The 26,376-nt window shown below is 41.0% G+C and overlaps 1 protein-coding gene across 2 annotated transcripts in view; it reads right to left on the reverse strand.

Moving 5' to 3' along the window:
• Positions 1-26,376, reverse strand: part of MROH1 (maestro heat like repeat family member 1) — a 2,449,684-nt gene that overhangs the window by 1,175,290 nt on the left and 1,248,018 nt on the right. For both annotated transcript variants that reach the window (XM_044067698.1, XM_044067696.1), the window contains exon 18: positions 1,757-1,864. In XM_044067698.1, the coding sequence (XP_043923633.1) occupies positions 1,757-1,864 (108 nt within the window). The remainder of the gene's footprint in view (positions 1-1,756; positions 1,865-26,376) is intronic.

The following is a 26,376-nucleotide window of genomic DNA, read 5'->3' on the forward strand; positions in this document are numbered from 1 at the left end:
GGGATAAAGTTTGCGCTGCATCTACAGCATTTCTATATGTGGTGTCCTTGACCACAAGATCTGAACACATCTGGGTGCTTCCTTTGAGGCTGCAGACATATGTGAAGAAGGCCTTATGATTGTCTCCAGTAGATGTGGCCAATTTGGACTTGAAGATGCTTTGGAGGATTTCACTATTCCTCTTATTTGCTTGTTCAGGCTAAGGAGACACTGTTTCCAAATGCGCACCTGGCTCCTTCTTGGTCTTGGACAGCAATTTATTTTCCTTTTGTTATAGAGTTAATTTATTGCAGATGTTCACCAGACTGGTTTACTCTTCCTTGCAGAGGATGATTTAGTCCTGTTGGGTACTCCTGATTCCATGCATCTATATAAATGCTCATATAGTGCTTTGGTGTAATTTTGGATATTGGCGGCAGTTCCTACAGAGGGGGAGGGGGCTGTGAAGCTGTTTATACAATCCCTCAGGAGGCTGTAATCAGCTATGAAGTTTTTTGTCGGATACTAGCTAGAGGAGGGTTGGGGGAGATGGTGACTTCAAAAGTGACCTCTTTGTAGTCGGATCTTATCATTGAGGATGATATTATAGGGATGCTGCAGTGGTTATTCATGTTGGTCAATACCAAGTCCAAGATATTATCACCTCTTGTGGTGTTTCGACTAGCTTTTCCAAGGCATTTGCATTAATATATATATATATATATATATATATATATATATATATATATACATATGTGTGTGTGTGTGTACATACACACACACACTGAGAGAATGTACATTCACTGAGAGAGGGAGAGTGAGTGAGTATGCGTGTGTACTTACTACTGCTATTGGCGTAACAAAGCAGAGGCATGTGCTGAACTGATATTATCAAACACCTAGGCTGTTGTAAGGAATAAAGTCCAATAACTGAGAACCCTTCTTACTCTTTACTTCACTTTGCCAAGCTGGCAGTTTAATATACTTGTTATGACCTTGTGTATGATGAAATATCTGGTTGAGGTACGCCACAAAGTTGTTGCTACACTTCTGAAATAACACAGACCCCTGTTAGCTCCTCAAATTGCTAGATTTTCTGACTGTATTTCTTAAACTTATACAATACTCACAAATTAATTTAAAAATATCAATATAGAAATGTTTCTATATCTATTATTTTGGGTTCCATTTAAGTGATCGAAGTTTCAGAACTTCGAATTTCATATAGCCAAAACCATATGATCAAAGTTTTAAAACTTCGAACGCTTAAACAGAGATCTCAACACACTGCAGAATGGGGACATTCCCTTTTCCTCGCTTTAATGCAATCTCAGAGTTGGTACATTTTAATAGTGGGGTGGGGGGTTTGCCCACCTGTATAAATGTGTTTTAATTTGGGTTTTTTTTCCTGAATGTTCGAAGTTTCAAAACTTTGATTATATGGTCCTGGCTATATGAGATTCAAAGTTTTGTAATTTCGATCATTCAAAGTAGACCCATTATTTTTTGTACCCATCTACTTCAAAATCTACAGTTACAGTAGCTCTGAAGAAAGGGACCTCATACCACAAAAATAAGCAGAAACAGAAATATACCAGGGCTTTCTGAAGCAAGAGATCTATTGACCCTATACTATATCATTGACCAAAATGTCAAAAATAAAACATGTTCATCTTTCTCCACCACAAAATGTTCATTACAGGATATACCTTTTTTCTAAACCGCTGTAAGCTCATGTATCAACTTCTGTGAATGGCAAACATAAGAATGCGCTCACCTTCTCATGTGGAAAACAGTTGTACCCTTGTAAATGTTTAGTCAGGTCAATAGCAAGCTGGCAAGTCCATTTATCCTCAGCAATGGCTTCTAGCGAGACAGATAAGAACTGTAAAAGAGGAAAATGATCAATTTCCAGAAATCAGTAGTATACAAGTGTTCATTGTCCTTCACTAACAACAAATGCACTTGAAAATAAATTCAGGTGGCAGTGCAAATACAAAGTTTTTGATGTGGATATTTCCACTGCAAACCGTGAACAAGTGCATCCAGCAACTCGCACAGCAGTACCAACTTCAAGTTCTCAGAGACCTTAATTGCACTTTTTTTATTAGGAATACAAATGAAGTGACACAAAATATATGCTACTTTTTCCTGTTTATTGACATGCAAAAAGGTTTTTGTTAATTGGAGGACAGCATTACTCTACATGGACTTATTTTACTCTCAGCCAAATAGCACCTTCCAGTCAAGTCACTTGACCAGGGTCAATGTAGGCAAATGAAGAATGCAGGAATCTAACACAGGACTTATACAGGTGTACAAGAACACCAGCTCTATTCTTAGACCTGTAAACCAAACTCTTGGACATTCCAGACCACATACCAATGGCCAGATTTATTTTTGTTAATCAGTATAGTCCAATGCATGACATTTTCTGCAGAAGACCACATAGAAAAAGATTCATAGTAGAGTACAATACGTATCACAGGAACTACGTTGTCAACATCAAAACTTATTAAAAGATACACATGTATGGACACAATCATTGAATCATATACCGTTACACAGATAAGTCAGACTAATAGTGAAGTGATGTATCACAATATATTAGTGAACAAGTTTTAAGATAAATATAAAAAAACTAACATCTTGAACTGAATATGCTTATTACACACTGCTAGGCTTGAAAATGTTTTTGCTTTTGCATGAAATTATACAGAAGTGGCTTACGTATATGTTCAGTCCATTTTCAATAATCACCATAATAATTAAAGCATATAACCTTATTTCATGGCATTTGTTACAAGCAGAAGAGATCAGAAAAACTGGAACTAATATTACATGCAAACCTTCAGAAACACTTTAAAATACAAAGATTTAGCGATTTTGTAAGCTGGAACTTGAAATTAAGTTATTCTGATGAAGTCAGAGTTACCATTGACGAAAGCACTAAATCTTTGTATATTAAAGTGTCCCTGAAGGGTGGCATCTGTCATTTTTTTGTTTTATTTCAAGTTTGGAACTAATATTAGGTGAGACGCAGAAGTGAATGGAGTCAAGACATTGCAACTGCATCACTAAGGATGTTACAAATATGAGAAACTATGAAATGCTGCTTGAGGGCTTGGCTAAAAGTATGCTGGAGGCTTCTATTATGGTATAGTAGGTATACTGTCTATACTAAAGAAAAAGTAAAGCCGTTATGAGCTTTGGTCACAAACTGGCTTGCTGACTAAAGACTGATTTGGAACATAACATTCACTAAGGGATTTTAGAGGTGGGCAGCTGTTAGACTGGAGGGACATGGAGATGGCTACGTTCTACTTGCCAAGCAGTCAACTGGTTCTTCAATGTGATGCTGTGGCAAGTCTCACAGGAAACATAAGGTGAGCTTAGGTCAACAAGATGGACAAAAAGAAAATTCTTCCTATTACAATACATGCATGTGGAGTCATGAACTAGGGATGCAGGGTAGAGCCTTCTAAGCTGAAGTGAAACATTATACATTGCAGTTATAATGTGGAAACAGTTTCAGAAAATGGTTTGCTGTTGTTAGATATGCAAGACTGATGATTCTGCAGATTGCATCTGGCTAGGACATAACAGCATAACTGTGGTTATTGTTTTTAAGCCATTAAGAGAAATGTTATAATCAATTTTCAGTGCTTCTAAGGCCTACTTGTAAGCTTAACAATTGTAGAGAAGGATGGCTAACTTTAACATAGGGTGATGTCAGAACAGAAGTGAACCAAATTACAGAAGGTCAGTGTCAGGAGGATGACAAATGTTGAACAAAAACTGTAAAAGTGAAGAACCCAGGACACAAACAGTCAATCGAGCCTGATATTCTGGACTCCTAGTATCCACAGTACTCCTTGATCTCTCTAAAGCATTTGACACCATTTCCCACAAACACCTTCTCTTAGGTTCATAGGTTAGTACTAAGCTAAGTGCCCTTGCGAGCCATTTTAAGCCTAGCCAATTATCCCTTGTGAGACTCAAACTTGTGTTTGTAAGGCAAACACCTTAACCATTAGGCCACCCTCCCTTCTCTATCATCTCTCCAACCTTAATCTCTCCTCTAATACATTATTCTGGTTCTCCAGTTACCTATCAGACAGATCTCAAGCAGTCAGATGGAAGAACTCTACCTCTTCCTTCTTACCAGCACCCACCGGTGTTCCCCAGGGGGTCCATCCTCGGACCCTTGCTTTTCAACATCTTCATTAATAACCTTCACACTGTCATCTCTGACAACAGTTATCCAATACGCAGATGACTCAACTTTAGTATGTGCTGCCTCCAACCTTCCTGAACTACTGACTAAAACCCAAACTGCATTTTCTACCACCGAGAACTGGATGCACCAAAACCATCTCTCTCTCTCAACTCAAACAAATCAAAAAATACTACTTTTGCCTCCCTCCAGGGCTTTCTCTTATGACAAAAATGCTTTCAAAGTCCTTAGCCAAACCACCTTTGCTATAGAAGTGGTCCCTTTTGCAAAACTTCTTGGCATTACCATAGACGAACACCTTAAGTTCGATATCCACATTCAACAAAACATAAAGAAAACCCACCAAAAATTAGATATGCTCTATAGGAATAACCTCTGTCTCTCCAACTCCTCAAGGAATACCTTGGCAACTACCTACCTTCTACCATCTTTACTATATGGAGCCCCTCTTCTAACTAATGACTTCTTCCAACGCCTCCAAACTTGAAAATTGCTATAATAAGATCTCTAAATTTACAACTAAATCCAAAACCTCCACTCATCACTGTCTTACCCTACGATCTATGAACTGGCTGGAACTCTCTAACCACCTAGACTATCTACAACTAACCACCGCTCTCTACACTTCTTTATGCATCCCCTGTACTCACAAAGCTTAACAAAACCGAGCTAAATAAACTATCATGCTCTTATAATCACATTGCCAGATTTGCTACTGGCACAACACATAGAACCCATCACTGTAATAACCTAAAATACCTGGGATGGATAGAACTTCCAAACCTCCTTCAGCAAACCCAACTTATTGAGGCATTTAAAATAATCAAATATCCGGATAAATCTCCAGCACTAAAGAACCTAGTCATACCTTATACCAATCTAAACAGCCTACGTTCCTCTAACATTCCACTTATTCAAAAAGTAAGATCCTATAACTCAGGTGGTGATGCTCTATTTGCCAACGTCACTGCCAAAATATGGAACTCTCTTCCTTCTAGTATCACCAACATTACCTCCCTATCCCACTTTAAAAAAAGTCTAATCCAATATTTTAAGTCCCACTGGATATGCCAATGCTCATATCCTAACTAACCCCCATACTATGTAGCTGAACTGTCCTTTCTCTACATATGCCCCCGGTAGTATGCTGTGACCTCCTTTTGTTCCAGATCTATCCACCTTGTAATCTAAACCCGCTTCACCTGCTATTTTCTTTACAGCTCTCTAAGGGGCCAATCGAAAATTGTATATTTACTTCTTTTCTGCCTGCATTGATTACATCCACAGTATTACTTTATGAACTGAGACTCCTCCTCACTTGTTTTCTTTAATTTAACCAATTGTACTATTATGTAACAATGTAATTCTTATGTATATAATTAACTTGCAATGTGGAGCTTTTCTCCCCGGGCCTCCGCTGAAAATGGACATGTATTCAGTCGGATTATCCCGGTCAACATATGTAAAATAAAAATAAAATAAATAAATAAATTTCACCCAGATAAATGCCCAGCCTTAACAAACATCCTTCCCCCATACATCCCAAATAGATCTCTGAGATCTGAACACCAAAATTTAATTTCTATCCACAAACCCAAACGACCTCCTGGCCACCTTCTCCTCTCTTTCTCTCTAGGCAAGAAATTGAACTCTCTCCCTCCTTCACTTAGGACTATACCAAACTCAGAAACCTTCAAGACCCAACTTTTTTCATACCTGTCATCCGAATGGAAATGTTCCTGCTTACACCCTACCTAAATTTAAGGGAATTCCACAATGAGTTCTTCAAACTCCTTGCTCCTCTCCTCCCTCTAACTTATAATTATATTCTCCTACAACAGACTCAAGCTCTCAGTCACTGATTAAGCAATTCTCTCACCTGACTCCAAGTATGTATATATTGTAAATATCAAAGTACTTCTATTCTCTACACAGCAAGTATTTACCTTACTTAATTAGAACATCTGCATGCAAACTGTCTCCCCCTACTAGTATAACACAAGAACCTTAGATCTTTTATTTTAAAGACAATTGACCATGCTGCTCTGAATGGAAACACCTGTAAACTGCGTTCTCTAATATCTGTTAACTGTGTTGTATGCTGTACATTTTATGCATTTGCATTTCCTTACTGTATGATTATTATAACATGTATTATACCTTTAAAATTATGTAACCCTTATTGTATTGCTTATGGAGCTTTTCTCCCCGGGCCTCCACTGAAAATGGGCACTTTCAGGCCCAGTGGACTTCCCCGGTAATCAAATTGAAAATAAATAAATAAAATTCAGATGTAGACAGACGGAATTAAGTGCATCGATAAAATGCTTAGAAATTAATGAAACTGTAAAGATTTTAAATAACACTTTACATTAAGATTCATTTAGCCCTGGGTATTTATCATCATTTAAAAGCAAATGCCATTGTAATTCTTTACTTCAAGTAGATTATTTACCTCACCTTGCCTTAAATTTCACAAATATGATCAATCACATTTTTTTTAATTAATACATGCATGGGAACATTTAAAAAGTGTATTAGTGCAATAAATTGTCTTAATGCTGTATGATGTTCCCAATTTTCTGAAAGCACATTCTGGTGGTTTTGCCAATTTAGTAGCTCCCACAGGAAGAACAGCTCACAACACAGACAATTCTGTTGAATTTATAATTATAATGTCCATTACCACCATATGTTTTATCTAAATGTTGCAAAACTAAATGTGAACTATTATCTATAAAACTATAATTTTTACAGTACCTGCACCTTTAAATGTCCTTAGATTAGCTGGTGTCCAGTTTGAGTGCTGAAAAAAAATCACTACTATCAAGAAAATAAACTTTTTCCTTTTTTCTATGGGGGAAATGGGTTGAGGTCCTAACCAACTCGTGACTGCCTCTCATTAATGAACTGCTATCAAACAATCTGAATTCAAACTGGAACCTTAGTCTGAGAGACAGCCTTACAAAACTATCTGCAAATATATACAGCTGAGTATACTTTTCTGTGTTATTCTGTATTATAGAGCTAAATTGTTTGCTTAGATATCTGTTGTGTGTGTGTATATATATATATATATATATATATATATATATATATATATATATATATATATATATAGAACAGTATATATTTTTTGGCTTTATAATTTGCACATTCCTCACATCTGTGTTGAAACTTTTTCCCCACCCCCCCTCATTTCCTGCCTTGGCTTTAGCTATATAATTGAGCTAGTGGTGTGTGACCTGTTAATTAACAATCTGCATTCAAACTGGAACCTTAGTCAGAGACAGCCTTACAGAACTATCTGCAAATATATAGAGCTGAGTATACTTTTCTGTGTTATTCTGTATTATAGAGCTAAATTGTTTGCTTAAATATCTGCTGTATATATATATATATATATATATATATATATATATATATATATATATATATATATATACATATACAGAGAAAGAGAGAACAGTATATATTTTTTGGCTTTATAATTTGCACATTCCTCACATCTGTGTTAAAACTTTTTCCCCACCCCTCCCAGTTCTTGGTTGTAGTTTAAATTTGGTGGCTTTTGCAGTGCCCGCCCCACTGTAGATATGATCTAAGACACTCCCCCAGGCCCATCTCTTTACCGCATTCTACCCAATTAACCCTTTCTGCACTTGCTTTTACTTCTTTTTAATTTAATTACATTTTTTCAAACTGTGTGTGGACTAATATTGCTACATATTCAAGTGTGCCAGCTTGCACTGCATGAGAATTGTATTTACTACTGCTTTTGCTACTTTTATGAAAAAAAAAAATTCATCTGCTTTTACTGTACTTGTGTTTCTTCCTACTTTATTTTGCTTTTGCATCATCTTAAAAGTACTCAATTGTATTTATTACTGCTTGGTGTAACTCATTCTAAGCCTTTTAGTTTCAACACTTGGGCTTCAGACCAGTTGTTTTACACTGAGAGGGATTGTGGTCTTCACTGTAGTGGCAGAACAGGTAGCTTACATCCTTTTAAGTTGGGAACTGCTGATTGAGGGCACAGTGTCTGTTATTCTAAAAGTGTATTAATTCTGGTTTAAGCACTTGGGCTTTCAGGCCAGTTATTTTACATTAAGAGGGTTCGTGGTCTGCACTCTTGTGGGAGGAGAGGCTGGACTCTGTCCTTCTGAGCTGGGAATTTCTAGTTAAAGGCTTATAGTGCATGCATATCTGAACTTCTTCTTACTGAAATTGGTACACCTTGTTTGCTGTAGCATAGACTAGATCCAGGCCTGCTGAATCTAGCTTTGTTTGTATAACTTGAGCACTAATCCAGGCATTCTTTAAAGTATTCAATTGTATTTATTACTGCTTGGTAGTAACTTGATTAAAGTGTAGCTATCATTCTAAGTCTTTTGGATTAAGCACTTGGGCTTCAGATCAGTTGTTTTACATTAGGAAGGTTTGTGGCATGCACTGTGGTGGCAGGACAGGTAGCTTTCATCCTTCTAAGTTGGGAACTGCTGATTGAGAGCTCAGTGTCTGTTATTCCTAAAGTGTATTAGTTCTGGATTATGCACTTGGGCTTCAGGCCAGTTACTTTACATTAAGAAGGTTCGTGGTCTGCACTCTTGTGGGAGGAGAGGCTGGACTCTGCCCTTCTGAGCTGGGAATTTCTGGTTAAAGGTTTATAGTGCCTGCATATTTGAACTGTTTCTTACTGAAATTGGTACACCTTGTTTGCTGTAGCATAGACTAGATCCAGGCCTGCTGAATCTAGCTTTGTTTGTATGCTTGTTGTTTGTTTGCTTGTTATTTCCTGGAACGCTAATTCCACCTAAAACGTGGCTTCTCAGCGCTTCTGTGGATCCCTAGTGATATCTGCACTGCTTACTGTACTTATTTCCTTGTTTCACTTGAAAGAAAGTTACTGTTTGTCGTTTTTGCATTTAGGTTACCTGTAACACATTGCACTTAAGTTACCTGGCACTTGCTCACTAAAGCGATTATATAAGTCAGCACTAAAAATTAAAAGCACTACACCCTCACTCCCCATTGGCCCTTGTTTTCAATTATAAAGGAATTCCCAATATTATTCTAGCATGTCCATAGGTCAGTTGTCAATCTCCTCTCCAGTCCAGCTGGTGAACCTGGGAATCTTGAGGCAATGTTACAACTGCCTCATGTACACAGACAACCCTCTCCTCCTCCCAACACATGTGAGAGATGCAACCATATAGCCAAACTGGAGGCTAAGCTCTCAAAACTCAGTACTGGCATAACCAGTCAGGAGGAGAAGGAAACCACACTCACTACAATTCCAGTCTCACATAGACCTACCACGACAGCAAACCAAACACATAATCACACAAAAACATACTCAGAGGCTGTAAATAAAGATCTGCCTAAGCAGCAGAGACCTCCAAAGCAGACACCCAAGCAACCGCTACCCCACAACAAAACACGTGCAACACATATCTCACAAAGCCAGTGTGCAGAACAGTCACAGCCCTTAAGGCTAAACAACACACCTGATACACTTGTAATAGGTGACTCTATCGTCAGGCAGACTGACGTCCCGCTCACCAGGCTGAACAAGGAGAAGGTCACAGTGAGCAGCCTGTCGGGGGCTAGGATCCGCCACATAACACAAGCACTCAGGTCACTCCAAGGCAAGTAAAATATGACTCAGTCATTGTCCATGCTGGTGTGAATGACCCGAGACGCATCTCCCTGGACTACATGAAAAGAGACATAGAGGAGCTCTCTGAGCATGTAGCCCAGGCCGGTATGACCCTGACCTTGAGTAGCATCTTACCCTCACCAAGAATGATGCCACAATATGAAGACAAGATGATCAATTTCAACAATTGGCTTAAGTACTGGTGTCATTCAAAGGGGATCCAATGCCTGTCAGCCTGGGATGATATGCTCGACAAGCCACGATGCTTCTCTAGGGACGGCTTGCACCTGTCACCCCTGGGAATTCGGATATTGGCAAAAGCTCTTGCTACCCCCATAGTGCCTTATTTAGGCAAGGCTCAAAAGACAAACCCACCTCCATAGGTATCACAAGGGATAAGAAACTAAGAGTAATGCTACTCAACGCCAGAAGTCTAAACCTCAAGATGCACTCACTTGAAACTCTCCTTAGCATGGAGAACATCGATATCTGTGCAGTAACAGAAACCTGGTTCAGGGCTCCCAACAGCACCCCAGCACTACCAGGTTATACCTCATACTGTGCTTTTCGGCCCCAAAACTTGGGCCGAACCACAAAAGGAGGGGGAGTATCGATATTTATCAAAGATACCCACACCTCCAGGTTGGTGGCAAAGCACGAAGCATCAGAGACTATCCATGTGCAACTAACAGTGGGTGAAACTGCCTTCCAGTTTATAGTCTGCTACAGACCACCCTCCCAAACACAGGAACCCCACTTGGCCTTCCTGAGAACACTGGAAAATATGAAGGTCTCTCCAAACACCATTATATTGGGCGACTTCAACTACCCAAACATAGACTGGGTGCATTACTCTAGCTCCAACACCCTAGCCCAAAGGTTCCTAGAATTCATAAACTCAAATGCTATGGAACAACTTGTTACCACTCCCACAAGAGGGGAAAACATACTGGACCTGATCATCACCAACATGAGGACTCTATGCTCCAGACCAGAAGTGTATCCCTCACTGGTAAGATCAGACCATAAACTGATCTCACTGGATATTCACATCCCGACCCCACCCCCTGCTCAGAAAACCACGGTGAAAAACTTCTCTAAAGCAAATTTCACACTCCTCAAAACCGAGGTGGAATCCTTCAAAGCCCCCGGGCCTGTGGAAAATACGGCCCAGACCGCAGAATCCTTTATAAATGCATTCTATGAACACCTTCAGGAATGCATGGATCATGCAATCCCAAATAAAACCAAGACCCAATCCTCCAAAGGCAGACATCCTGTCTGGTGGACCCCAGCCATAAACAAACTATACAATAGAAGGAGGAAGCTACTACATGATAGAGCAAAATCACAAAAAGGGAAGGCATCTCTGATCAGTATTAGCAAAAAACTAAGGGCACTCATAAAATCGTCTAAGGCCAGCTTCAAGAGAAAAATTGCACAGGACACTAAGGATAATCACAAGGCTTTCTTTAGTTATGTTAGGAACCTGGGTGGGAATTCCCAGATATGCTCAGAATTAGTCCAAAATGACAAAAAATACACCGAACCCACAGACATTGCTAACATCCTAGGTGACAGGTTCAGCGCAAACTTCTCCCCCCCCTCCCCACCAAAAGGGCAAATATCTATCCCAGCAGAGTGCTGCCCCCCTGACATCTCAGATGCTCAGGTAAGAGCCCTCTCCAAAGCAAAAACACAGCATCAATGGGACCAGACGGTGTCCCGGGCTGCGTCCTACATGAACTCCAAGAAGAGCTAAACCCAAACATAAAAAGTACAGTTTTGTACCTACATTAAATGTAGATGTTCGAAGATCCACATTGCTGCAGTCCTAACACTTGGGTAGTCCGCTGTCCTTGGTCGGCCCGAATATCAAAGTATAAGGCTGGCGTCGGTCAGGGCGCATTTGACTGACGTCAGGACGTCAGGGTACAAATGCGCATGACCGACGTCATATCCTCAGTCTTTTCTTGCCCCAGATGTCAGAAGACCCTAAAAATAAAGGTCAAAACCAAAAGACAGCAAACAACCAACCAACCACCCCTGCACTAACTATATGTACAATATATACAATATACACAAAATGTACAACCCAACCCACACAACCGCTCTAACTACAGAGGGGAAGGAGGGAGCAATGTGGATCTTCTAACATCTACATTTATGGTAGGTACAAAACTGTACTATGTTCTTCATCTCACATTGCTGCAGTCCTAACACTTGGGTAGAATCCCAAAGCAGAGGTAAGGGAGGATGGCTAACTACAAGGAAGCAGGAGCTGCCAAAATGCCCTGCAAAACAGCAGTGGCAAAACCAGCCCTGGACTTAGAGTAAAGTGGCAGGTGATAATGCCTAGAGAAAGTATGTACAGAACTCCAAGTAGCTGCCTCCAAAATATCCTTGGTTGCCACTCACCTCAAAAAAGCTGTTGAAGTGGCAGTAGCCCTAGTGGAATGAGGCCTAATCCCAGCTGGAATCTCCTTGCCATGATGGGAATAACAGAAAGCAATGCAAAACCCAATCCACTTAGAAATAGTTTGTTTTGATACAGGCTTGCCCTGAGAACTCAAGGCAAAAGAAACAAACAACTGCTGAGACTGCCTGAACCCTTTAGTTCTGTCCAAATAATAACGCAACTGCCTGTGGACATCTAAAGTGTGCAAAATCTTTTCCTTTATTTTGGGGATTTGCATAAAAAGTAGGCAAATGAATAGTTTGGTTTAAAGCCACACTAGAAACCACCTTAGGCATAAAGGAAGGATTAGTGCGTAATGATACCCTATCCTTATGGAAAATCAAGAAAGGCTCAACTGCCATAAGGGCCTGTAATTCAGAAACCCTTCTTGCAGAGGTAATGGCCAACAGAAAAGCAGTCTTCCAAGATAAATATTTCAACTCAGCAGTAGCTGCAGGCTCAAAAGGTTGTAGAGTGAGTTTCTCCAACACAAAATTGAGATCCCAAGCAGGAGTAGGAGCTCTTCGGGGGTCTTATATTCTTTGCCCCTCTAAGAAATTGCTTGAGCAAAGGATGAGAAAACAATGGTGGGTTGCAATCATAGTGAGCTGAAATTGCTGCAGCATGAACTTTAATAGAAGAGAAAGACAAACCTTTGTCCAGTAACTCAGTAAGATATTGAAGAGCCTCACTCAAATTAGGCTCAGAAACATCAAAATCTTTTGCTGCACTCCAAAACAAAAATCTCTTCCATTTGTCTGCGTACACTTTCCTTGTACTAGGCCTCCTAGCTTCCAAAATAACATTCAAAACTTGCTGAGGAAGTGGAGGCCCACTTTGGTTCAAAACAGAATATGCCAGGCTGTTAGGTGCAGAGAGTGAAGCTTGACATTTAGCAAATGGCTGTCCTCCTGTGACAACAGGTGTGGAATCAAGGCAAAGGCCATGGAGGCTTCCCAGACTTCTCAGTAATGGGTACCAGTGTTGTCGAGGCCAATCCGGAGCTATTAAAATCATCCTTGGCTTGTCCTGTCTGACCTTTAAAAGTACCTTTGGGAGGAGAGGCAGAGGTGGAAAGGCATATACATGAAAATTGCTCCAATTGAAAGAAAGAGCATCCACTTTCCAAGCTGTGGGATGAAACCTTTTGTGCAAAACTTTGGCAGCTGATGGTTTAGTGGAGAAGCGAACAGATCTATGTCTGGAGTTCCCCATGACACTGTCAATTTCTGAAATACATGAGGATCCAATTTCCACTCGTGGGGATCCATAATTCGTCTGCTCAACACATCTGCTAAGGAGTTCTGTGCTCCTGGCAGAAACCTTGCCTGAAGATTGAGCTGTAAACTGAGAGCAGTCTCCCACAAAATCATTGCTTGCCTGCATAGAGGATAAGAATCCCCTTGCTTGTTGATGTACCACATGACAGTTGTGTTGTCTGTTAGAATCCACACCTGTCCTGGAAGAAGCAATTCCTTGAAAGCAATTAATGCAAACTGGACTGCTAACATCTCCTTCATGTTGATATGTAGATGTTGTAGTCTGACAGGCCACTTGTTTTGTATCCACTGTCCATTTAGATGAGCTCCGCAAGCTTTGTCTGAGGCATCTGTCGTTAAAATCTGACTCGCCTCTGGCCGGGTCACAGAGAGTCCCTTGTTTAGGTGACATTCCTGAGCCCACCACAAAAATTCCTTTTGAATGCAAGGTATTATTTGAATGACAGTGTCTAGATCCTGGCAGTGCTGTGTCCATACATTTTTGAGATACCATTGTAGCTTCCTCATATGCAGTTTGGCATTGGGAAGCACCAGAATACAAGATGCCATGAACCCTAAGGCTTGAAGGACTGTCCTTGCAGTCAGCCCGGACTGATGAGATAGTTGATGGAAGTAAAGGGATAGACTCTTTTGTTTGTCCGGGGTTAAAAAGGCCATCTGGGAAGCTGTATTCAGTCTCACACCCAGAAAGCACATGTCTTGAGAGGGTACTAGACTGGACTTTATTTCGTTCACAGAATACCCTAGGCATCTTAGCACTGCTATCACATAATCCAAATGATGAAGAAGCTCTTCTCTTCCTTGAGCCAGAATTAGGTAGTCGTCCAAATAAGGATAGATCTGTATTCCTTTTGTCTGAAGAAAGCTATCACTGGAGCCAGAACTTTGTGAACACTCTGGGCAGTAGATAAGCCAAAGGGCAATGCAGAGAACTGATAGTGAGAAGTCCCAGCTCGGCAGATACTTCCTGCAACTTAGTCTGATAGGAACATGAAGGTAAGCCTCCTTGAGATCCAAAGTTACCATCCAATGATCTTTGCCCAGCAGAGGTAAAAGCTGCTGCAACGTCAACATTTTGAACTTGGGAATGTCCAGATAAGTGTTGAGGATAGATAAATCCAAAATTGGTCTCCACGTGTTCCCCTTCTTTGGTACTAGGAACAGGCGAGAATAAAATCCTAGGCCCACTTCTGGCAGAGGGACCGGCTGTATGGCCCCTAGTTGGAGCAACAGAGAAACCTGTTTGTGAGCCTCTAGTCTTTGTGGAGGAACGTCTGGCATGCCTTTGAAAGGAGGCAAGGTATGGAAATAAAACCTGTAGCCGTGGTGAATGATATCCAATACCCATCTGTCCTGGGTAATTAAACTCCAATTTTCTTTGAAAAGTGCCAACCTTCCTCCCAAAGGTGCTGCCAGACGAGCAGGCTCTGGCAGCTGAAAAGGTAGGTCATTGGGTCTGCTGACGAAGGGACTGACCCCTGCCCTCACCCGAAGCCTGTGCAGGAGAACTCCCTGTTCTAGGCCTGAAAGAGCCCTGGGCCCTGCCCTTACCACGTCTAGATCTACCCCTAGACTGTGAACCATAAGAAGGATACATCCACCCTTTAGTAGGCCAATTTCTACTAAACTTTGGAGGCTGGACCTGCAAAAAATCTTTAACAGTCTGCATAGACTTAGCCTTGTCTTCCATTTTCTTTAAGACTGTCTCAACAGGAGGACCAAACAATACGTCAGATTGTAAAGGAGCATCTAAAATCCTTGTCTTAACATGTTCAGACAAATTCTGATCCCTCAGCCAGGCGTGCCTGCGAAGGACTGACCCAGTGGCAGCCACCCTAGACGAGGCCTGTACAGCATCAAAACCACATTGCAAAGAATGCTTACCCACCTGTTCAGAAACATGCACTAAATCTTGCAACTCCTTACAATCAATACCTACTGCCAGAGCATCAACCTTAGACTTCAATAGTGAAAGGAGATAATTTTGGTATTTCAACATGTGAAACTGGCAATTCAGAGCCCTCATAGCAAGAGTGGAAGAAGTATAGACTTTCTTTCCCCATCTATCCAAGGCCCTAGCCTCCTTGTCTGCAGGAACCGGATTCTTAACAACAGAAGCCTTCACTCCTTTAGGCCCCTGGCTAACAGTCTCTGGGTCTGCCCTAGGACTCTTAAAAAGATACTTATGAGCTTCAGGCACCCTGTAATACCTATCCGGCTTAACAGGAGCAGGAGGCAAAGAATCAGGATTAAGAGAAGCTTCTGTAAAAACATCGTCCACTACATCCAAAACAGGAGGTATAGCCAAAGGCCTATGCTGGGGTAAAAACAGAAATTCCCTAAGCCTTTTCCGGGAATCAGAGAAGTCCTGACCCTTCCACTTAAAATGCTCCCTCATGGAATGAAGAGTTTCCGAAAAAGAAAAATCCTCAGGAGGAGTAGCAGAAGGAGTAGAATCATCCACATCAGAATCAGAATAAGGAGAGTACTCCTGTAAGTCTTCAGCCGAAGACTCTGAAACATCTGAAGCCTGCTCAAAACCCCCCAGCTCAGGATCCACCCTAGGTCTCTTATCAGGAGGGGCATAGAACCCTAATCAAAGTAATCAAATCTTCTGCCATTTTAAGCATATGCTTCTTGGGCACAGTACCTGAGGAGCTAGGGGTAACACCAACTGAAGCCAAACCTGGCCTGCCCCTGGGGGAAGCCTTTGAAACAGAAGGAGAGGGCCTAGCCACCTTGGGAAGGGAGGGGAGTATAGTAAGATGAGAAGCCCCTCAGCCTGACTAGTCTCCTGAGAGGCCACATCCTGCAATAATAAGGTCTCACCCTGGGAACACAAAGAAACCTCCGGTGGAGCCACCGGCTCCACCGACACCTCCAAAGAACCGCGTCTGGTACAGACGGTTCTTCTAGCCTAGGCTTAACTGCCTTGTCCTTGCTTCTTGAGCATCCCACGGCACTTTACAATTGCACCGCTTCCCAAAGACTAACCTTGCACAATCCAACCTTCTCTTTATAGTGCTTATTAAATCTAGCACAAGAGCGACAGCCAACAACGTCGTACTCAGGCCCTAAGCAAGGAATACACAAAGTATGATAATCTCTATGCGGTATCTGTTTCCCACAAGAAATGCAATTATTAACTTTTTCTGACATCCGTAAATGACTGAGGCAAGAAAAAACCAAAATATTCCCCAACGGGGTACTTAGCCAACTTTGAACTCGGTCTGAAACTTCGAAATCGAAAAATCTCAGAACGCCAACCAGCACTTGCAATACTGCTTCTGCATCGGACCATGCGGCAAAAAAGACTGAGGATATGACGTCGGTCATGCGCATTTGTACCCTGACGTCCTGACGTCAGTCAAATGCGCCCTGACCGACGTCAGCCTTATACTTTGATATTCGGGCCGACCAAGGACAGCGGACTACCCAAGTGTTAGGACTGCAGCAATGTGAGATGAAGAACATCTACTGTTCAATCACAGCCTTACTACAGGATATGTACCCAAAGAGTGGCATACAGCAACAATGGCCCCTCTCCACAAAGGTGGTGCCTCAACGGACCCTGGAAACTATCACCCCATAAGCCTGACTATCTTGGTCTGCAAAGCTATGGAAAGGATCATCATGGACCTCATAAATAAAGATATTGGGGACCTACAGACACTGGATCCTACCCAGTTCGGCTTTGTTAAGGGCAGATCCTGCCTCTTAAACCTGGTCGACTTCTTTGAAACAGTCACCAAGGCCATTGGCGAAGGGAAGGTGGTCCACACAGCCTACCTGGACCTCGCAAAAGCCTTCGATACAATACCCCACTGGCATTATAGATAAGCTCACCAGCTTAAATATAAACCCCTATGTCACTAGATGGGTTGCAAACTGGCTCAAGGACAGAACCCACATGGTTAGAATTGCTGGAGCCATGTCAGACTCCAAACCAGTTACAAGTGGCATCCCACAAGGCTCAGTCCTGGGACCTCTCTTGTTCGGTATATATTTCTCGGAGGTACAGGCCAACACAGAAGGACTGTGGCTGACCAAGTTCGCAGATGACTGCAAACTGGGAGCCATAATAGACTCTCCAGCCGACACAAGCATCCTCCAAAAGGGCCTCATAGAAACAGACAACTGGTGCCAGAGCCATGGCCTCAAGCTAAACGTCAAAAAGTGTATAGTCATCCCCTTTGGCAAAAACAAAGTGCCCACAAATTACCACATAGGTGGTAATCCATTAAGTACAGAAGAAGTAATTAGGGACCTGGGGACCCAAGTTGATAGCAATCTCTCATTTGACAACCAAGTGGCCAAAGTGGTTAGAAAAACATTTTATATAGCCCACCTAATCATGAAAGGATTCACATCTAGATTAGGGGAGGTCATCGTGCCTCTTTATTCATCCCTCATCAGGCCCATAATCGAGTACAATGCCACTTTTGGGATGTACCTTACCAAACACCTGCAGCAACTGGAAAGACCCCAAAAGTACCTCACCAAGAGGATCAAAGGGCTCAAACAGATACCATATGCTGCCCGGATAAAGAAACTCCAGCTCTACTCAGTGGCATACCGCCTGCTCAGAGGCGACCTGTGCCTGACGTATAAAGCCATGTCCAACCCGGAATTAAGGGACATGCTGCACCTCAAAAAATCCAAATCCCATCGAGCTACACGCTCGAGAGACTTGAACCTCAGCACTGAAATAAATAGGACATGCTGGAGGGACAGATTCATAACCCAGAGGCTCCCTTCACTCTGGAATAAAATCCCAGTCCAGGTTAGGCAGAGTCCCACACTGACTCTCTTCAAGAGGAATCTTGATGAGTGGATGGGAGATCATAGGTTTACCCCGGGTATCACTTCTGTGTCACTGTTAGACAAAGGCACAGTATACTAACCTCGAAAAAGGACATAGCAAAATGAATTTAAAATGGGTGGCGAAAGCCAAACATACTCTGGCTAGGCTTATAAATGCCCTAGGGCAGATAGCCTAGTATGAACCTATGAACCTAAATCAGTTTCTTAATGGCCATACTGTTGATCAAAATACCAGTGGCATTAACTGGTATTCTAATAATAATAGACCATGCTACAGATTTAACAGGTATGTCATTGTTTTTAATACAGCAGAACATGTAGCTCTATTATTCAAAATGCCTTCAGCAATGTTAATGAGCCTCTACTGGTCATAGCAATGGTCAATAAATAACTCCTTAAGGAAATCAAAACTCATTTTCCATAAGTCTTCAGAAACCAGTCTGAAGGCCCTAACAAACTAACCTCTTACAGTACTGTATCTCATTTTAGCTGGATGTGAACTACCGAAGGATAAGTAACTGTTAAAAAAAGTTGGCTTATGGTACAACTTGCTCTTAAAACATTTCTTAATTAAATCCATTGTTATAGTTGTCTAAAAAAATGAACGGTCAAGTCTTTTTACCGACTGTAAAATTAAAAAAAAAAAAAAACAGTGCTTGCATGTAAACCAATAAAAATCAATAAATTAACTCATTTACCATACCAAATAAATTATAATTTTTTTTATAAAATGGCATTTAAAAAAGGATTATATAAAAATTGTTCCTCCCAATAAGATAAATCAATGTTCTCAAAAGGAGGTGAGATGGTGGCACCCATCATCATCCCTTTTACCTAACAATAGCCCTTATTTAAAAGGGTGTTTGTTAGAAAGTAACAAGTCTTATTAAAAAAATAAAAAATAAAAAAATAAAGTCAGTGCTAATGAAATTAAGCACAGTCTAACAAATTCTTATCCTACATCCTGAGGAAAGGCAGTGTACAAAGACAAATACGAGTGGTGCACAAACATGTTCACATCCAGAAAAATCAGTATTGCCTTAAATCTACAAATACCCAAGAGTCTCCTGAATTATTTTAAACCCTGGGCTAAGAGTTTAAAACAATACCTAAACACCTAAAAATATACTCTGCTTTACTTCCTGAGCTTGCAACATCTAGTCTAAATGGAGATGCTGTTAGATCTTTCTGGATTTTGGGTATTCCAAATGACTGATTCTTGGCTCCTTGACTAATAAGTAAATAACTCATGGTAATATAATAAAAACATCCTCCAATGCTGGAAGTATATGAGGAAGAAGAGTGGGTTCAGGAAATTCCAGTTGTAATAAATCGTATTTTTTCAACGATACTAGAATATCACATTGTTCCTACTGAAGCTATCAGTTCACCCTAAATACGGCTTCTGACTAAGAAAATTCTTTTAATGGACTATAAGAAGGAACACTCTCCTCAGTATGAAAATCAGCCACTTGAGGAAAAAAGCAGTTGTTCCCTCAAAATAAGTCCCTGATCATTATCCTGTGAATCTTCAGAAAATTAAGAATTCATTTTTCATTTACCAATACAACCAGCATGAGAAGGGTCAAGAGCTTGAACAAACTCTGAGCAAAGTCCAATAAGTAACTCCTCTCTAGAGTAACTGCAACAGGTAAAATAAATTTTAACTATTTGTTTCTTTTTTTAAACAGAAATTTCCAAAAAAATAGACCAGATGCACCCTGGGGACAAGCATCTCAGTTTGGCTAGGCAGAAAGACGTTCCCTGCTACTTCTTCAGAAACTGAAAAGAGGAATTCTACCTTGACCTAAAAAGGACACACCAACAGCTTCAGAGGAAGTGTCTAAACCCAGGGATCCACGGTGGCTGAACGGACTACATCACAGGGAGCCAAGATAGGAGATGAATGGCCTGAGGAACCAGAAACAGCTACAGCAGTCACCCATCTGCAGCTGAGGCAAATCTGTAGCCTGCTGAAAGCGCAAAGGCTGTTTCAAATGTTTTTTCTTTTTGTGGTTGGAAGGAATAAAGAACTAAGGAAACAGCAAGTCATCCCATGGTAAAGCCTAAATGAAATTGAAACCTGGGTAAGACTAACAGAAACAGTCAGTATAAGTAACAAAAATGTAGTTCTTGCTAAAAAAAAAGTCACAACCTTAAAAGTAATTTAACAAACGTTTTAAGCAGAAAAATAAAAATCAATTACAGCTGATTTCTTTCTTCCTAGCTTAAAATAAATAATATCACAGAAAATGTTAAGTTTCTGTCAAAAAATATAAATGTGGAAGATCCCCCCCTCCAAAAGGTAACTTATCTGCTCAGCAATGAAGAAATGCTAGCAGACTGTTTAAACCCTCAAAAGAAGTCCCTTTTTGCAACAGGGAAAACTCTGAAGGGCTTGGCACCCAAACTATTGATTTTCCTCAGATTTCCTCAAGCTGACAATGGTTTTGGCACGTGAAAGATGTCCTTAAAGTGATTTATTTATAATAATGTACCTTGCCCACTACAGTATGTGGTGCATGACGAGTCGAACAGCATTTTCATTCCATCAGCAAACGTTTTTGGCTTCTCCTTTTTTGATAACTTTTTATAAATACCACTTTCCTCACAATTTTGTCACCAATACTAAGCAGTAAACTTTAATTGCAGTGACAGTAACTTAGGGAAAAGCATGTAGTGTGTCCAAAGAATTTAATGGCTGGACCAACTTACATGCACCGAGATACGTCAATTAAAATCTGCACCGGAAGTTATCCCTCAGTTGATGTTACTAAGGAATACAGTTAATTTACTTCACCTGTGGTTTAATAAAAAAATGTTTATCAACCTTTTCTTATTAAAAATGTCTCAAATAAATATAGAATGAAAGTCCGTCTGTTATATCGTATGTAGGATATAACTCATATTGTTAAAGCTGTAGTGGTGATTAAATGATGAAGATCTTCCAGTTTCTCAGTATTTTTATCATCTTTAGTCTCTTCCCACACATCCCTAGCAGCCATAACAGAATCCTTTTTGTACTTCACACACCTAAATACTTCATCTCATGTCCCTATAAATATGGGTACAGCTGAAACAAATAATTTGTGGGTACATGGTTTACTGCTACAGTCTTGTTTTATCACCATTAATTTTATTTCCTGAAAAGACCAGCATCTGTCTCAATGTTCCTAAATGCGGGAAGAGATTTACTAAAAGATAATACAAAACTTGAGAAGCTTGCCTATGGATATGGATAGCAAGACACTAGCAGTAAAAATCTTTAGTCCCTTATGTTTTATATACAGGTACGACATATTTTTATCACCCAGAAAAGAAGTTGTGGACAATAATTACTAAAGAGTTGAAGGATTTTATTTGGAAGCGGAAGAGGGCAATTGTCAAGTGGGGTAAGTTGATCCTCCAAACAGAACATGGTGGTTTAGGATTATGTGATCTGAAGGGGTATTACGGAGATAGACAATTAAGGCTCCTATACATAACACAAGCAAAAAGCTACAATTCAAAGTTGAAAGGCATAATGATGAAGCTGGAGGGATAGTCAAGACAAAGAAAGAACTGGATTTTGGATGCAGAGCCTTAAGAACAAGTCATACATAATATTACATTCATAAAGTACTAGAAAGTACACTAAGAACTCAGCCAACACAAGAATGGAGAAAGGATATTCTACCAAAAGGGATTACTGCAATCACAGGTACAAAGAATAGACAAGAGGGGGATGAAATTTACCGGTGGAAGCTAGCACAAGGTATTGGCAAAGGATATTCTACCGATAGGGATTACTGCAATCACAGGTACAAAGAATAGACAAGGGGGGATGAAATTTACCAGAGGAAGCTGGCACAAGGTATTGGGAAAGTATAGATGTGTAAAATCTTTCCATAACAGTAGATGTTCTTAGGGATCCCTGCCAAGGGCTGCCTAACATCCAGCTAGTATACCAAAGCGTTTTGGTTGTAAAGGGTATGCTGTACACCACATGTATGCTCCCCACACACGGCATAGGGCATAAAGGTGACATCTGGACATACCATCCTCAGAACTGAAAAAGCCCCAGCAACGACGACAGTCCAAGGATACAAGTACATAACAAGCACATCGAGAAGGAAAAAGGACCAAGGGGACGAGGGAGGGAGGGAGCGAATACTGCAAAAGTGAAGAGAAGGACATGTACTGTTACGGTAAGACTTTACACAACTGTACTATGTTCTTATCACTGTTTCAGTATTCTTTACAACAGGGAGTGTGCAAAACCTCAGGAAGAAGACAGGGACAAGGAAGGCACAGCAGTCAAGCAAGCCATGAAAAATATCCCTGGCAAAACCAGCTCTGGCACTAAGAATCACAAGCAACTTACAGTGCTTAGCAAAGGTAAGCACAGAAGTCCAGGTTGCTGCCTCAAGAATAGAATTAGTATCTAAACCCTTGGAAAAAAAGTACCAGAAGAAGGCACAGCCCATGTGGAATGAGCCTTATCAGAAGGAAGGCTCTTCCCATGAAAGAAATGGCTTTAGATAGCCAATAAAAAATGTTTTGCTTGGAAACAGCCAAACCTGAAAACCTAGGATGAAAAGCAACAAAATGCTGTTCAGATTTATGAAAAGTTTTAGTCTTATCTAAATAATATCGGAGTTATTTATGCAAATCCAAGGTGTGCAAAATCTTCTCACTAGCAGACTGTGGAGAAGGGAAAAAAAGAGGGCAAATGAATAGACTGATTAAGAGACAACTGAACCACCTTGGGCATAAGAGGAGGATTGGTACAAAGGGACAACTCTGTCCTTATGGAAAATAAAAAAAGAGGAACAGATCTGCTCAGAGAATCTGCCACTATGTTCTGATCTGAGGGAATGTAAACTGCTTGAGGGATCACCTGATACGAGATAGCCAGCTCCCAAACCTGAAGGGCTAACCAGCATAGGAGAAAAATACCTTGTCCACCCCAGCTTGTTGACATACCAGATCACTGTGGTATTGTCTGTGATAATCTTGAGGGGCCTGGAAAAAAATAGAATGAACAGCCAGCAGAAACCACTCTCACCTCCATGACACTGGTGCGGTCTTTCTTTCGTTGAAGTTTGTAAAGGCCCTGTACCTTCAGAGGGCCTAAGGGAGCCCCCCCCCATCCCATGTCCGAGGCATCTGTGAAAAGTTACTGAGAAGGGATTAGAATTTGAAAAGGGAGCCCTGGGTTGAGGGACAACTGATGAATCCACAACTGAAGTTTCTGCTTGATGCATGGAAGTACTGGGACTACAAAATCTAGATGAGAATGTTGAAGCCAAACTGACTTAAGAAACCACTGAAGGTGGCTCATGTGTAGCTTTGCCACAGGAGGCATGGGAATGGTGCACATATAACCCAGAACCCTCAAATATTCCCTGGCTCTGACTGAAGCCTGAGGAAGAAGGGACTGAAAGAAAGCAATGAGAGTTAAGGCTTGGAAGGAGGGATGCTAGCATTGCAACAGTCTGAATCCTATGACCAAAAAAAAAACACATGATCCTGAGAAGGAGGCAGGCATGACTTCGTAAACCCCACACTTTGCAAAACAGAAATTGTAAAGTGTAGGTGTAGAAGTAAGATCTCAAGAGGAGGCCTGGATAAGCAGGTCATCCAGGTAGGGAAAGACCGGTATCCCCCTTAGCCTGCAGAAAGCAATCACATGAGTGAGGCATTTGGTGAAGACCCTTGAGGCAGTAGAGAGGCCAAAGGGCAAAAGCAAAGAACTGAAAATGCCAGGGAGCAAAAGGGAAATGTAACAACTTCTTAAAAAGGGGGTGAATAGAAAATCTGTAGATCGGCATCCTTGAGATCCAAGGAAACTAGAAAAGCCTGAGGAAGTAGCATAGGAAACAAAGTTTGAAGGGATAGCATTCAAAGGGAAGGTACTTTAAAAAGGTGTTTAGCTGAGAAAGATCCAGAATAGGTCTCCAGATCGCTTCTTTCCTGGGGACCAAGAACAGTATGGAATAAAACCCCTTCCCCCTCTGAGAGGTTGGAACTTCTTGAATTGTTCCTTGAGCTAACAGACCCTGAAGCACATACGGAAAAAATACACTTTTTCCTGATTTCTTGATAAGGCTGAGGAATGCCCAAAATGGGGGGGGGGGGGTCCAAACCTTGTAATAACCCTGTCAAATTACTGAAAGAACCCAGGAGTGTTGGGTGACCTTTACTCAAAAACAAAGGGACACGGAAAGATGCAGAGAAAGAGGAATGTGACTGAGAAGAACAGGATAGTCTAACACCACCTGGTTTACTGGGAAAATTATGCTTCTGAGTAAGAGGAGTTTGGGTAGCCTTAGCAGGGGAACCCTTCTACCATCCTTTTACCTTTGGGGAAGGGCAAGACTGACTATGAACAAAGGCAGGCTTATTAGGGTAATTCCTCCGAAACTTATGCACAGGTGAAACAAAAATATGCTTTAACTTCTATAAGGTCTTGTCCTTTTCTTACAGGGACAATGCAGCAGCAGCACCAAAAAAATGCTCATTATCCAGAGGCGCATCCATCAGTTTGGCTTTGATATCATCAGGTAACAGCTGAAGTCTGATCCAGGAATACTGCCTCAATACAGATCCAAAAGCAACAGCCCTAGATGAAGCATCAGCTGTATCATAGCTACATTTAATGGAATTGCGAGCTACTTGGGAGGACATCATAAGCAAAGCAAGGGCAGAGGCCTTCCTCTCAGAATCAAGATCATCAGAAATACCCTGACAGGCTTGAGAGAGAAGAGCCAAAATCTAACTAGTCATGCGTGTCTGATAGTTAACAGCTCTAAATGCTAGGGTAGTAGAAGTATACATCTTCTAACCCACCCATGGTTCTGCAATCCTTATCAGATGGCAGCAACTAAGTAGAAGGCAACAATTTGGAGGCTTATCAGAAGCCACAGACACCATAAAGGGGTAATTTCAACACAGGGACACTGAATAAGAAACTTGCAGTCCTCATGCACCTTATAAAACCTATCTTTTATTTTTTTTGGGAGGGGGAGCAGGGGATTGGGACTCAGGAGTCTGAGGATCGTTGGAAAAGGCATCCAGCAACACTGCAAGAACAAGAGGAACAGCAGAAGGTCTAGGAGACTACATCTGCAAAAACTCATAGTGCCTTTTATGAGCACAGTCCCATTTGAAAAATTCCATCATTCTACTGAACAGCATCACCAAATGATATCTCCACAAGGAGAGTCAGGACTGAGAGATTCTTCTTTCTCAGAACCTTAGTCAAGAAGCGAAGGAATCTGGGAGGAATAAGTCAGGAACTCTGTCAGAATCAGCATCTTCCTCAGAAGAAGAATCCTGCTCACTGTGTCCCTTAACAGAGGTAGAAGACCAAGAGGGAGCAGGAACAAAAACACCATGTGGAGACTTGAGTGCCATAAGGGCATTAAACAGGCCTTGAGTGCAGTTTTGCCATTCACTCTGAGGATCTTTTGGAGCAGAAAAATAGGTTTAGTTTTTTCAAGAAAAAACTGCAGACCTGTCTCACACCTTGTGTAACTTTTGTAAAATTAAAAGAAAAACCACAAGTAATGGTGAAGCACTGTGTCACACAAAAAATACTTTAATCCACTGGTTTAGCACTTTCAGCCCAAAAAATAGGCCTTCATCAGAAGAGGCACTAAACCAGTGGATTAAAGTCTTTTTTGTGTGACACAGCACTTCACCATTACTTGTGGTTTTCCTTTTAGTTTTTTTGTTTCTTTCTGAGTGGGACAACAGCCTTGAAAAATTTTGGAGGCTCTGACCCCCTGATGACCACTCAGTAATATAATTTTTTAACACTTTATTGAATCAACACTTCTGACATAGCCAAATTTACATTTATACAAAAGTGATCAAATTGCATTAAATTAGCATTATATACACCACATAACCTAAGCAACATTACATAAATTATTCAATTCCTGATAATTTTTTT

Source organism: Protopterus annectens, chromosome 3.part1, assembly GCF_019279795.1.
Source record: "Protopterus annectens isolate FY-2018-M chromosome 3.part1, PAN1.0, whole genome shotgun sequence".
NCBI lineage: Eukaryota > Metazoa > Chordata > Ceratodontiformes > Protopteridae > Protopterus > Protopterus annectens.